The sequence below is a fragment of the Dunckerocampus dactyliophorus genome, chromosome 10 (genome assembly GCF_027744805.1).
Source record: "Dunckerocampus dactyliophorus isolate RoL2022-P2 chromosome 10, RoL_Ddac_1.1, whole genome shotgun sequence".
NCBI lineage: Eukaryota > Metazoa > Chordata > Actinopteri > Syngnathiformes > Syngnathidae > Dunckerocampus > Dunckerocampus dactyliophorus.
The window spans coordinates 4,988,417-5,003,031 of record NC_072828.1 but is presented as its reverse complement, the minus strand read 5'-3'; the positions used below and the strand labels follow the sequence as shown (position 1 = coordinate 5,003,031).

The 14,615-nt window shown below is 40.0% G+C and overlaps 1 protein-coding gene across 1 annotated transcript; it reads left to right on the top strand.

The window, feature by feature from the left end:
- Positions 1-737: 737 nt before the first annotated feature.
- Positions 738-14,383, top strand: sft2d2a (SFT2 domain containing 2a). Its single transcript, XM_054790769.1, has 8 exons — positions 738-939; positions 1,022-1,111; positions 5,897-5,982; positions 6,056-6,137; positions 11,442-11,477; positions 11,561-11,619; positions 11,697-11,726; positions 11,796-14,383. The coding sequence occupies exons 1-8, from the start codon at positions 874-876 to the stop codon at positions 11,833-11,835; spliced, it is 489 nt and encodes a 162-aa protein (XP_054646744.1). The 5' UTR covers positions 738-873; the 3' UTR covers positions 11,836-14,383.
- Positions 14,384-14,615: the final 232 nt, after the last annotated feature.

Sequence of the window (14,615 nt, the reverse complement as noted above, 5' to 3'; positions counted from 1 at the left end):
CAAGCTATGAGGTCCGCCACCTCTCTTCTGTATGATGTTTCAACACCACCAGTGATCAGTCCGATGACTGTAGTGTCATCCGCAAATTTAATGATGCTGGTGTTGTTGTGGGAGGCCACGCAATCATAGGTGAAGAGCGTGTAGAGGAGTGGACTTATATCAGGTATGTTAAGCATATTTATGCTGCAGACACAGTCGGCCAGGTTGAAATAATGTGTACACCCATCATAACATGTTTCGGTCGATAGTGTTGACAATTTCTGAATAAATACTATGACGTTGCTCAAGATGACCAACAGAGGGCGGGTTTTTAAAATAAATACTACACCGATATAAATAAAAAATCCAGTGAAAAGGATGAGTTACAGTAAACAACTATTTTCGACAGTATTGTATCACAGCCTATAACTGGAGTGGAAAGCGTGTTTGAATCTAGTACACAGTATTTAGCCTGTGTTTGGTTAGCAGGCTGATCGCCAAACTACACTATTATAAGGAGAAGGATGATAAAAGACGTTGTCATACGGTACCGTGTACGGTATTAACTTGGGCGACACGTAATGTGCAGAATCAAAACAATTTATTTCGGTAGAAATGTCTCGCATTACAATACCGATCTTTAACATTCAAAGCATGAACGCAATCCACGTTTTGTTTTTGATTAACTAAAATAATATCGCGTCTGGGAACCTCAGCTCCGCCCCCTCCGCACCCGTGCGCGCTCCCGCGGAAGGGGATACACTTTGTCAGGTATACCTACTTTGGCAAGGCACCGGCTGTCAGTCTCCCACGCAGCCATGCCACTGCAACCCCAGTGAGGAATCCAAACATTTATTGACGTTTGTAGTACATTAGAAAGGAGACTCTTTGGCTATGGATAAACTGAAATCAGTTTTGAGCGGCGAGGAAACGCGGCGAGATGACAGAACAATCCTAGAGGTAAGAACAAAACGATCTTTGATTTGCTCTTCCTTGTTCGCTGCGTTTAATTAGCAATTAACTTGTTTTTTGCCGCCTGTAGTCGGTCAATGAGGCGTCAACGCTAGGATGGGGAACAAGAGTGAAAGGATTCATCGCCTGTTTTGTCATTGGAGCAGCATGTACTATTCTTGTAAGTATTTTTATTTTACTTTTACTTTGTGTTAAGAGATGGCAGCATAGTGTCCGCTAAATAGTTATTTTTTTTCAGACCGCAGTTAGCTAATTTTTGTACATGGATTATTACCATTAGCACTACTAGCAGGCAGCATGTACCGTTCTTGTAAGGATACACAAAAGTATTTTAGTTGTAGTGGAAGGAAAGTGGTGTTGTCTTACTGGTTCATCAAGCTTTGGGGAATGTTGCTTGTTGCTGGAGCGCACGTTCACTTGTTGCGTCCATGTTGTTTGGATTGTAGTTTTTCAATCAAACTTTATTGACTATCCAACAAACCAAAGCATCTCATCGGTCACGTGCTGTGTACCAGGGATATACTGGGGCACATTCTGAAAATATAATTTAACATGAAACAAAAAAAAATGAAAAATGTTGTGTGTTGAGAACAGCGCCGGCCCCTGGAGTGGCGATGGACAGAAAAAAACATTAATGGCTTTGAACACAAACAGAAGGACTTTAAATTGATTCTTGGCTATACCGGGAGCCAGTGGAGACAAAGACAACTGGAGTGATATGGGCATGTTTTGGAGCATTAGTGAGGAGGCGAGCAGCTGCATTTTGCACCAACTGGAGTCTGCGGCGGAGGGACTGATTTACTCCAGTGTAGAGGGCGTTGCAATAATCAACACTTTCAAGATCTGGTCTTGATAAAAAGGACTTTACCTTTGCCAGGAGGCTGAGGTGGAAAAAACTTGCTCTGATCACAGAACTAATTTGCTTATCAAACTTTAGACTGTTGTCAAAAAACACACCACGGTTTTTAACGGCAGGAGCACAAAGAGGGGTAGGAGTGTTAAAATTGGGTGCGCAGTGCGGTGAATCAGAGCTAAAAACAATGTACTGTGTTTTTCCTTCATATAAATATATATTTGTTTGATGTCATGCAGGCAGCTATAGAGGCGATCTTATGCATTCTTGCCACTCAGTATTACTGGGAGGTAGAGTAGAGCTGTACATCATCAGCATAAAAATGGAAATGGATATTGTGTCTGGAGATGATTGGTCCTAATAGTAACATGTAGTGAAAATAAGGTAGGCCCAAGGATTGAAGCCTGGGGCACGCCAGAGGAGAGGGAAGCGGTTGTAGAGGAAAAATCATCGATCATTACTGAAAAAGTCCCATTTGTGAGATATGACATGAACCATTTAAGCACAGAGCCGCGTAGGCCAACACAGTGTTCCATGCGGGAGATGAGTGGTCCACAGTATCAAAAGCAGCTGTAAGGTCTAAAAGTACCAGCACAATGGAGTTTTAGCATCGAGGGCTGTGAGGATGTCATTGTGTACTTTCAATAACGTGGATTCTGTGCTGTGGTGGGTTTTAAAGCCCAATTGAAATTTGTTAGCAGTATTATGTATTGACAGATAAGATTGGGGTTGTGAGAGGGAAAGTTTCTCCATGACCTTGGACAGGAATGACACAAGTGAAATTGGACGGAAGTTGGACAGAGTTGATGGGTCCAGGTTCGGCTTTTTGAGGAGTGGTCTAACTATAGCCTAATTTAGGGCAGCTGTTTATATAAATATATATAACTTCTTAGCATATCTTTGATCATTTCAACCTTTTTTTTAAAACCATATTATCATTTGGTTTATTACTATTCAATGATCATTTTGTCATGCCACATTTGCGCCACTAGATGTCACACAAGTGTCGTGTACCTAGGGCACAGAAGACGCCCACTTGAACCCTCACGAATCACGGGACGTCATCACTTCACATCTACCTATCCTACTCATGGTGTCAAAAGAACTACTGTACACACAGCAACGCAATAAGTGGAAAAAACCAGACAGGACAGTGAGCTGAAACGCAGTTGCTGATATCTCCCAGGCAATGTACAGAGACACATGAAGAGTGAACCCTCTTGTCATCCAGCCTGTGTACCACAGAGAGACTAACAGATGGAGCAGACACGTAAATGTCAATTTATCAAGGGCTCATAATTATCCACCTGTTTTTTTTTATCGTTCGATAAATCGATCTATGCATTATCGTGACAGGCCTACGTGTGTTGCTGTCACGTTTTGGCTTGTGGTGTTGTGGCGACGACCCCAGAATGCAGAGAGCAGGACCCAATTGCAGATAAAATGTATATTTTAATAGCAGCGGCAGGGATTTGGCAAAGACAGATTTGCAGTAGCGTGTCGAGCTTCAGCAAACAATGCAATGACAAACTAAGAAGCACGCACCTGAACTAAATACAAGAAAAAAAACAATTAGCAACAAGTGGGAAAGGAAAAAGCAAAGCAGGCCGATATAAACCAGGCAAAACTACCAAAATACAAGCATAAAACCAGAACTAAGGCATAAAAGTGAACATAAACCAACATGTCATGTGGGAAAGACGTTTGGACACACCTACTGTATACCAAACTGGATTTAAAATATTCTTGTAAGATTTTTAAATATATTGTACTATAAAGTAGGCCTGGGCGAGAAACCGAAAATTTACCGTTCCTGAAATTGACCACTATAACCGACGTCATTTTGCCCATGTGGGTAAATTCAGGTTTTTAATAAAAACGAAAATAAAAGTATGTTTTTGTCTGTTTTGACTGTGTGTGCTGGTATGCTATGTTCATTCCCCTTTAAGACGAGGTAGTCACATGACTCCACCCATCCAGCCTGAACAAGAAGGGAAACAGACCTTGAGGGAACGGCTGATGGTTCAAATGAAGAAGCGGCTGTACCTAGAAAGAGACTGTGCGAGTAGAAAAAATAAAAAGGAGCACACGTGCGACTACGTTTTTCAACCCTTTCATTCGCATTTTGCTCTTGAAATGAGTCCATACAAAGTGAATCAAAGTAGAGTAACATGTTGGTGCATCTCGATAGAAATCTACAAGTCTCCTACAACTTGTCTTGGCTCACAAGCTGCACTCGCTGACGTAGCTAACTAGCTATGTTATCAGTTGGATACTGGAGCGCTGCTGGAAAGATGACTGCTCTCTGTGACGTACTATACTGCTTTCCCAATCATGCGCTAAAAACCTTTTTTTCTGTTTGTATGCATCGTACGCTGCTCCGAATGATACTAATACCTAATAACACAAATACTTGACTTGAAATATATGGATTTTTCAGCCGTTAAAAAAAAACAAAAAACAAGTGCATCATGGCCAACTATGCAAAATTGACAATTCACAAATAAAGAAGAAGGGAATAAAAACATTATCTAAAGGAAACCATGATTAGTTTGCTGTTGGTAGCAGTTTTTAAGGATTCCATGCTTTATTTGAGTCACTAATAGATGGTCACATGGCGACAAGAACGTGACATTTTCTTTTCATTGTGGAAATGATCATTTTGATGATGGTTATCTATCCAGTTTCTAAAGCCAACATGGCACACACATACAAATAACATGACAATGGAATGTCTGGAATTGAATAGAAAGTCACTATATTTTTAAATGGTATTATTTTTATTGGAATATGTTACCTGACATGGTTGTGGTTGGTTGGGTTGATATCAGTGCCGTTGTTCTTGTGCAGTGTGATAAGTGGCCATTAGTAATGTAATTGCATGAGACAGTCATGTTATGTGGCTGTATGTGTAGCCTTGTACATGTGTGTACAGGATGTACATGTAGTATGCCAGGGTATGTACCATACATTCATATTTGTGGACCGCAGTTCCAGGGAGATTTATTTTGGGTTCCAAAGATGATGTTGAGCAAAAGAACACGAGAATGAAAACTGTCGTAACCACCCAAAGCACGTTATGTAGTGGAGCGTTGGCGGCGCTTTTTGGAGGTTTTTTCAGAAGGCTTTATAGGCGGAATAGGTGCGTCCCATTACGTGCATTATATTTCACTGAAAGTAATGTGTGCCAGTTGGTCAATAAATAAACGAAAACCAGTTAATTTACATTTCCTGCAGTTATTTTCTGATGGCAAAGATATATAGTGGTCGGGATTTATCGTGCATTTATCGATATCGAGGTAAAACTGACCAATTTATCGTGATATTGATTGAGGTCATATCGCCCAGCCCTACTATAAAGTAAAAATTAAGCAAAAATATGGATACTTTAAAAGAATTTCCAGTAAATTCCATCAATCAATCCATCTATCTTCTTCTGCTTATCTGAGGTCGGGTTGCGTGGGCAGCAGCCGAAGCAGGGAAGCCCCGACTTCCCTTTCCCCGGCTAATTCGTCCAGCTCCTCCTGGCGGATACTGAGGCGTTCCCAGGCCAGTTGAGAGACATAGTCTCTCCAACATGTCCTGGGTCTCCCCGGAAACCTCCTAGCGGTCATACGTGCCCTGAACACCTCCTCAGGGATGCGTCCGGCGTCCGGGAAGCATCCTGACCAGATGCCCGAGTCACCTCATTTACAGTAGCTCCTCTCAAAGCAGAGGAGCAGCGGTTCTACGCTGCAAAATTACTTAATAGTAAATTAAGTAACTTAAAAAATGAAGGGCTCCCTTGTTTTTGGTGAATTTAGATTTTCTGAATAGTTTTACATTATTGTTCAAAGGACTGAGTATTGACATATTGCAGCCATTTATTACAAGCGCAATTATTATTAGTAAATTACGTATGGTTTTCCAACAAGACAAAAATGGAATGAAATGAAAAGTAAACTGCACGGCATGAGAGTATTTGATCAATTTCTGCATTTTGTTCCAAAAAGAAATAACACCAAACAAAAGGAATGAGCTTACAAGCTTCAGTGTTTATGTGGCAGATTTAAGAAGTGAAAGAGTATGGCGCTGTATCTCATGTTCTTGCAGGGAGTGTGCGTGCTTTTCCTCCCCAGGATTGGCCTCATCCTCTTCATCGTCTTTTACACGTTTGGGAACATTTGTGCGCTGTGCAGGTCAGTGATGCCAACAGCCCAAGCTAGCACACAGCGGGAATGTTCTGTGTTGATATTGAATTGTCTGCCACAGCACCATGTTCCTGATGGGCCCCTTGAAGCAGCTGAAGAGGATGTGTGACAAAACAAGAGCACTGGCCACCACCATCATGATAGTAAGTCCTACTTTTTCCACTAAATGAAAGCAAACAAGGCACACTGGGATATTTTCTTCTGCATCTCAGCTTTGTGATGTTGGTGAAAAAGCATATTCTTTATATCCATTTTGTGGGTTTTAAAAATTATATACATTTTCCAAATATTTCGAATTTCTTCTTAAACAATCTTTGTACATTTTCTCCTTGTAATATTATGACTTTATTCCAATAAGATTTGGACTTTATTTTGTTTGTTTCTCATAATATTACAACTTTAAAAGAGCAACATATTTTTTCTTCAATAAATTTCCATGTTATGCTACAAAAATGACATTATTTTTCCTCGTATTGCGAGCTTATTCTCATAAACTGTGACTTTTTTGCAAATACAACTATTTTCTCTTAATATTTTGAATTAAGTCACAACTTTTTTTCCATTTCTGCTGATGTTTTTTGTGTGTAATTTTTTTCTCATAATGGTGACAACAAAAAATTATAACAAACAAACAAACAAAACAAAATTTAACAAAATTATTACAAAAGTGACAACTTTTTGTTTGTTTCTCATAATATTGCAACTTTCAAACAGTAACATAACTGTTCTTTAATATTTCCACTATTTGCTATGAAAATGGCATTTTTAGTTTATTCTCCTGAAATTGTGACTTTTTTCTCATTACAACACAACTTTTTTCTTTTACTCTTCACTTTATTCTGATGAAGTTACAGCTGTTTTTTCCATTTCTGCTGATGCTTAAAAAAAAAAAAGTTCTTCTCAGAATTACTACATTCCCTTAAAGCAGTGGTTCTTAACCTGGGTTCGATCGAACCCTAGGGGTTCGGTGAGTCGGTCCCAGGGAGGTTAAGACACACCGGACTCATCGTGTCAATTCGTGATGACACGCCGCTGCTTCGCCATGACTGGCTGCAGATAATCACATTACATTGCTTGCCTTGGCAAAGAATTTAGCGCGCTCATGGTGCGTTCCATTTGTACTTGGAAGTTGCAATTTCCTAGCGGGACCACCCGACTGAACCGCCACCCCGAAGTCGGAATGTTTAACTTGGACGTCAGAGCATCCACACCACCTCTGAGTTAACAATCAATGATGGCTGCCTCGTGTGTAAACGATAAATAATAAATAATTTATCAAAAATATTGCTCTAGTGTGCAGTTTTTCTGACTTGGCAACTGGAACGCTTTTAACTCGGAGATCACGTCACTCTCAGTCCGACTTCCCAGTTCCGAGTACAAATAAAGCGCACCATCAAATAGTCCACGTGTGACTGATGTGGTAGTACGTCGTGTGATTTCGTTCTTAATATTTGAATCCATTCTAACTACTGTATGTCGAGCAAAAAAAGAAAGTGGTCGGACGAATATGTACAGCATGGATTCACCTGTATCACGAACCCTGATGGGAGTCAGCGTCCTGTCTCTGTCATTTTGTGCACCAGTAAAAAAACATATACCTATGTCTTGCATTTGAAAAAAATCTATATTTTATTTTTCACTAAAGAAGGGTTCGGTGAATGGGCATATGAAATTGATGGGGTTCGGTACCTCCAACACAGTTAAGAACCACTGCCTTAAAGACTTTATTCCCATAACACTGACATTTTCCCAACCACTTTTCAAAAGTTTGGTTTGGTTTGGTTTAGTTATTTGAACATGAAGGTTCCAATGGAATACATCTCATGAATCATCCTTTCACAGTTCCACATGTCCAAAAGGAGTAGGAAGAAGCAAAAAGTTAGAGAAGGAAGAACTAATTGACAGACAGATGTATCATAGGTTATACCCTGGGGAGGCTACACCATGTATCTATGGCCTTCCAAAAATCCACAAGGAAGGGTTTCCCCTCAGACCCATTGTCTGTAGCATTGACTCTACCACGTACAATGTAGCGAAATATGTAAAAACAGTCTTATCCCCATTGGTAGGCAACACTGATCATCATATAGAGAACACAAAAGGGTTTGTGGCGAGCATCAAAGACCTCAGATTGGAGCCAGAGGAAACTTTGGTGTCTTATGATGTGACTTCACTTTTCACATCTGTCCCCACCTCAGCAGCAGTCTCGGTGGTGAGGAAGAGACTGCTCGAGGACTCAACTCTGCATCGGAGAACAAAACTTAGTGCTGACCACATCTGCCAATTACTGGAAATTTGCCTTAACACCACATATTTTCAGTTTAGAGGGAAATTCTACAGACAAATTCATGGTTGTGCTATGGGCTCACCAGTCTCACCCATAGTGGCGAATCTGTACATGGAAGAGATGGAGAAACAGGCTCTCACATCCTTCTCAGGGACAAAACCAAGGCACTGGTTTAGATACGTGGATGACACCTTTGTCATAATCAAAAAACAAGAAATTCAGTCTTTCACAGATCACATCAATGCGGTGGACACCAATATCAAATTTACTCGCGAGGACACTAAAGAAAACCAACTAGCCTTCTTAGACTGCAAGGTAATTATAGGAAAGGACAGACAGCTACTTACAGAGGTCTTTAGAAAGGCCACACACACTGACCAATACCTGCTTTTTGAATCAAACCATCCACTACAACATAAACTAGGGGTTATTAGGACCCTCCAACATAGAGCGGAACAAATACCAACTAGTGCTGAGGGAAAGAAAAAGGAGACACAACATGTCCAGAGAGCGCTCTCAACCTGTGGGTACCCACGGTGGGCTTTTAACAAATGTCAAAAGAAGAGAGTAGGGAAAGAAACCCAAAAGCCCACAGAAGCAAAAAGGAGAGGAGTGGTAGTCCCTTATGTAGCGGGGGTCTCCGAAAAACTCCAGAGGATCTTATGGCAACACAAAATTCCTACCTATTTCAAACCAGTAAATACCCTGAGACAAAAATTAGTGCATCCTAAAGACAAGGCTCCAAACCAGAAACAGAGCAATGTGGTCTATTCCATCCACTGTAAAGATGAGGAATGCAAAGAGCACTACATTGGGGAAACTAAGCAAATGCTCCAAAAAAGGCTTTATCAACATCGCAGGGACAATGCTAGTGGTCCTCAATCAGCAGTACATCTACACCTGAAAGCTACCAATCACTCTTTTCAGGACAGCGAGGTAAAGATTTTGGCCAAAGAAAACAGATGGTTTGAAAGAGGAGTAAAGGAAGCTATTTTTGTCAAACAACAGAACCCATCATTGAATCGGAATGGTGGTTTGAGGTTCAATTTGGACCCTGTGTTCAGCAGGTTACTGAGACCAAAACCCACAGCTCTTAGTCTTGCAAATGAGGTGAAGGCAGGGCCGAGCCAGAACAATAGATGCTAACAAGCCAGTATCAGAGTCGTTCATACCCAATTCAGGGAGCGACACTTCCCTTTTATCGTAGGTGTGAATAACAGGATAGGATTATACCACTGCTCCGCCCAGGCTTAGTGTAACGAACCAATAGGAGGAGGGTGTTGGCACACCAATTCCGCCCACTCTTACTGTATTTAAGGCCTAAGCTACCAGCACTTATTAGTTTGCTGACGAAGCTCTTCGGATGAGGAGCGAAACGTCCGACACCTTCTACACAGAAGTACAGATGACGTCTCAAGAAGCCTTTTCCTCGAAGAAGCAAAGCGTATTTAATCCTACCCCCCCTCCGTTCCACATCTAGTGCAGTACCTGTTGTTCACTTCCTGCATTCCATCTCATATTTTCTATAATAATCAGAGTAATAATAAATACTAACAGTAAGAAGACAAAAAAAATAAAACAAAAACAAAACAAAAAAAACAAGCATGACAGAACAATCATTGTGGTGATCAAGACTCTTCTGCCTTGTATTTAGCAAACATCAACTGCTTGTATTGTTTTTTGAATTTGCTCATCTCTGTACATTGTTTGACTTCCTTACTCAATCCGTTCCATAATTTAATTCCACATACAGAATTGCTGTGGGTTTTCAGCGTTGTTCTCACATATAAATGTTTTAAGTTTCCTCTAAGATCATATTTCTCCTCTCTGATAGAGAAATACTGTATAAAAAGGACCAAAAAACAGGACAAATGGTTGTCGTGGTTAGACTCTTCTAAAAGAGGTAGTGTTCTGTGGGTGGTGTAGAATTAAGCAGGCCTATTAACTCTTCATAAACTTTAATCACTGGGTTGTATCATACAGCTCTTAGCCTTCCTCTCTCCTCTTCCTTGTCTCGCCCTCCCTGTTGGTCCCATTAGCAGTGTCACAGTGCCCTCTACTGGTCAAGCATGTAGTAGTATAAATATGGAGTTACAGTACTACAAGGCAAAATACATGAAAAAAGTAGACCCGTCGGCTCGTGTTTGTATCTCCGAAAGTTTGCATGTCGGATGTTCGTAAGCTGGGGACTTAGTGTATTCTCCATCTGTGAAAGGCTCCCCGTCCTTCCAATCTCATGTTTAGCCCAGTGTTGCCAACTTGGACATTTTCTCACTAAATCTGGCCACTTTCCAAATCCTCTTGGTGACTTATTTTCCCAAAAGCAACTAGTTACAAATTTAGGGACTGGTATTTGGTAAACTAAGTGAAAGCACGTATTGTTCTGCGGTTGCTGCCGAGAGGTCCGCCCCCGCCTCACAGCAGTCACAAGTGGTCATTGCACAGTCAGCTCCTGCGGCACACTGTCTGCCTCTCCCAGAGTCACCAAACACAAAACACTGGCGAACTAAAGGCAGAAAAAAACACTGACAAGGAACGGAAAGAGATGCAGTACAAAAATGTAGCAGAGAATACTTAGCGTTAGCTTGGATACGTTCTAACTTCTCAGGTACGATAGGCAAAGGTAGACCAGTTAGAAGCCACCGGAGGAACGGGAATGGCTGTGGGTTAACAGGTTAGCGAAGGAATAACTGGCACTCTCCAGTTGTCTGGCAGCAGCTGATAAAGGGTCATCATCAGTGCAATCAGAGACAGCATGCGCTGAAACAGACGGCAGACAGGGGGCAGCAGAGCGACATAAACTGAAACATGACAATAAGAACATTTGTAATTTTATAAGACTAGAAAGTTGAAATAGAGTTGCAAAATTAAAAAAAAAAAAAAAATTAAAAAGTAATAACACAAACAGACAAAACTGTTTTAATTTTTGGAATATTAGGTTGGGGAAAATTATAATATGGGAATAAAGCCATAATATTACGAGAAAAAAATGTATGAAGATTGTTTTGGAACAAGGTGGGAAAATTTTGGGGGGAAAAAAAGGAATAAAAGAGCAAAGACAGCAAATAGGCTTCAGGTGAAATGTGTGGCTGTAAAAAGTTTGGGAACCACCGATATAACACATATTTTAAATCTGTCCCACTCATTCTTAATATTTCAGACTTGTCTTGTGTTGACGCTGTGTGCCGCCTTCTGGGTGAGTGACTACTCCATGGAAAAACTGCCAGGTATGCAGTGGGAAAAAAAACAAAAAAAGTCATTGTGCTGTTTTTGTTTCAGTGGAAGAACTTTGGTCTGGCTTTGCTATTTGTCATCTTGCAAGTGCTGTCATTCACCTGGTGTGTTTATTATATTCTTCTCCAAAATTGGTGTGGATTTCTGCATCTTGCCTGATTTAAAATTGTGCTGTTTCCAGGTACAGCCTTTCATACATCCCATTTGTCAGGTTGGTTGCACAAAAGCAAGGCCGACATCAGCTGTCTGCTTTGTCTAATCTCTGAAAATGACCTTGCAGGGACGCCATATTGAGGTTGCTGGCCATGTGCATGAAGTGAGGCTTTTTTTCTGCCATGATGACCCAAGCTGGATGAAGACTTTTGTTGTTTTTGTAAAGGGGCCGGTCTCTTTTTAAAAAAAAAAAATCATTTGAAAGTGCTGCATGTTCATCACGTATAATATTTTTGTTTTGTTTGCACAGCACTTAGTTTTTTTTTTTGCAGGGGTGTCCAAGCGTGTTCCACCGAGGGCCACATACAGAAAAATGAAAGGATGCGGGGTTCATGTTTACATTTTCTAAACCAATCCGTGTAGCTATTCAATGACGTTTTTTTTATATTGGAAAGGAAAAAAAACAGCCTGCATCTCAGCTTTGTGGTATCAGTCAATAAGCATCTTATTACAATATATCTTATATGAACTTTCCCCCCTTACTAATATTTTGTCTTTTAAATAAAAAATAAATACATTTTATTAAAATAATAATACAATAAAAATAAATACAATTACATCAATAAAAATTACTGGTGAATTCAGACGGTCTAGCCTTCCTGGTAGTGTCACTTGTTCTCATGTTTAACCTGACGTCATGACACAATATCGGCCTAATAGCTTGAAGGACAGCGAAAACCTAACCAAAGTAAAGGAGAACAAACAAAATGTGACATTATAGAAGTTATTAGTTTTTTTAAATGTAGGTTTTATAGTAGAAAGAAGAGAGGCTATAAACCTAACAATAGTAATATTGGTAACACTTTACAATAAGGTACACAAAATTACTGTCAAAATTACAAAATTCCTCATTAGTTCTTCAGTAACTAGTCTACATTTATGTGCCTTAGTCATTAGTTCCTCTTTAACTACTGTAAATGTGTGTGCCATAGTCAATAGTTCCTCAGTAACTACTGTAAATGTATGTGCCTTAGTCATTAGTTCCTCAGAAACTGTAAATGTATGTCCCTTAGTCATTAATTCCTCATTAGTTCTTCAGTAACTAGTTTACATTTATGTGCCTTAGTCATTAGTTCCTAAAACTAAGACAGGAACAACATCAAATTAAAAGCACAAAGTGAATACAGACCCACCATCCACCACTATAAACTTGGAGTTTGTTTTTCAGAGAGAAGATTATAGCGCCGCTGCTTGATGTGTGCTAACAGGCAGTGTGCTAGCATGAATTAACTTCAAGCTGTGCACACAACAAATATACGCATTAGCACTCAATAACGTCATCAAACTTTGCCTTTATGCATTCCCACAGAGTATTAGCATTTTAGACCAATATGTAGTGAAAACCCCCGATAAAAATACAGTATAGTTGACAATCTGTGCAGAGTGGGAGAAGGCTAGCGCACATTCAACGGTGCGTTCAAGGACTGTCAAACAAAGTGGGACACTCGCAACAAACAACATAAACATGCAAAAACTTCAAACTATATTATTTTTTAAATAAAATAATGGCCCATATTTCCAAAATGGATATGCATTTACTTAAAATTGTATTTAGTTATTTACAAAAATATTTTTGTGTGTGTGTGTGTGTGTATTTTTTTTATCATTGCGCCTGAAAGGTTTCCTCGGCCCAGTTCGCCCTGCCCACGGACCGGTACTGGGCCCGATCCGGTCCAGTGGTTGGGGACCCCTGATGTAGCGGACAGTGGAGCACCAGTCCACATGATGCCCCACTGACAGACACAAGACATGTTTGTTGATGGAACACATGCAGTCATACTTGCGTCATATTGATTTGAAATACATGTTTAATTATAGTCACTGTATTTTCATTCATGTCTAAAATGAAGCACTTGCTGCCATTTGCTAAGCCTGTTATAAATGATTGTAAAAATGAAGTAGAATACAGTAAATCATTTGTAAGGCAGAATATCCTCCCTATTCCTCAATCTTTGCAATTAATATGAAAGATGAAAATCACAAGCGCAGTAGTTCCAGCACAATATTTATTCATTGACATGTTCCACACTGAAAACATCATTTTGTTTGCCAAATTATCGTCTGAACTTGTACATACTCGATGTTTTTATTGTTCGTCCTTTACAGTACTGTATGTGCTTGTGAGCTCATGCGCTTCATCCAAGACTTCTCTAAAGACAGACGCAAGAGAAGAGTAACACAAGATCACATTAACACAAGTACAAACATTCATAAAAGTTAACACGAAGAATTTCCTAATAAAACATGTGCGTGATGTACACAAACACAAATAATGACTTCATCTTGTTCCATTTATGTGCGTAATTAACATAATCACAGTAGTAAGATCAGAGTGAAACTTTCACGTCGTAGAAAGACTTAAGACTTAACATCCAAAGGCTCCGCACATCAAACTGTCTCTCCGCATATTTACTACCCATTGCTTTAGAAGTTGAGCATTGCAGTGTGGAAATCTAAAGGAGAATAAGGGGTAATTTACAACTACGTGGATGAAAAGATGCTTACAGATTTAAAGTATCTATTTTTTAAACTATTTTTATTATTTATAATCCTTTACCTACCTGTGAAATGTAAGTGCCTTCTCGCGATTTTCACGAGTATCACGATTTGTGCAATTAATAGCAGCACATGACGGCATCTCGAACTCCTCTTAGTTGTTGAGCTTTCTTGTTTTGGGTGAAAAAACATGGCGACTTCTATACTTCCGGTGGCTTCAGGCCTCCAATGAGCAGCAAGCGATCGGGGCCATACCATGTATAGAGTTCAGTGGTTCTGTTCTAATATGTAAATAATTAATAGCCTCTTCCGGCTAAGCCCAGCCTCTTTCTGTCACGTGATCACATCAGGACATACAACAATACAAACACCGGATGGAAAATGGCATAAT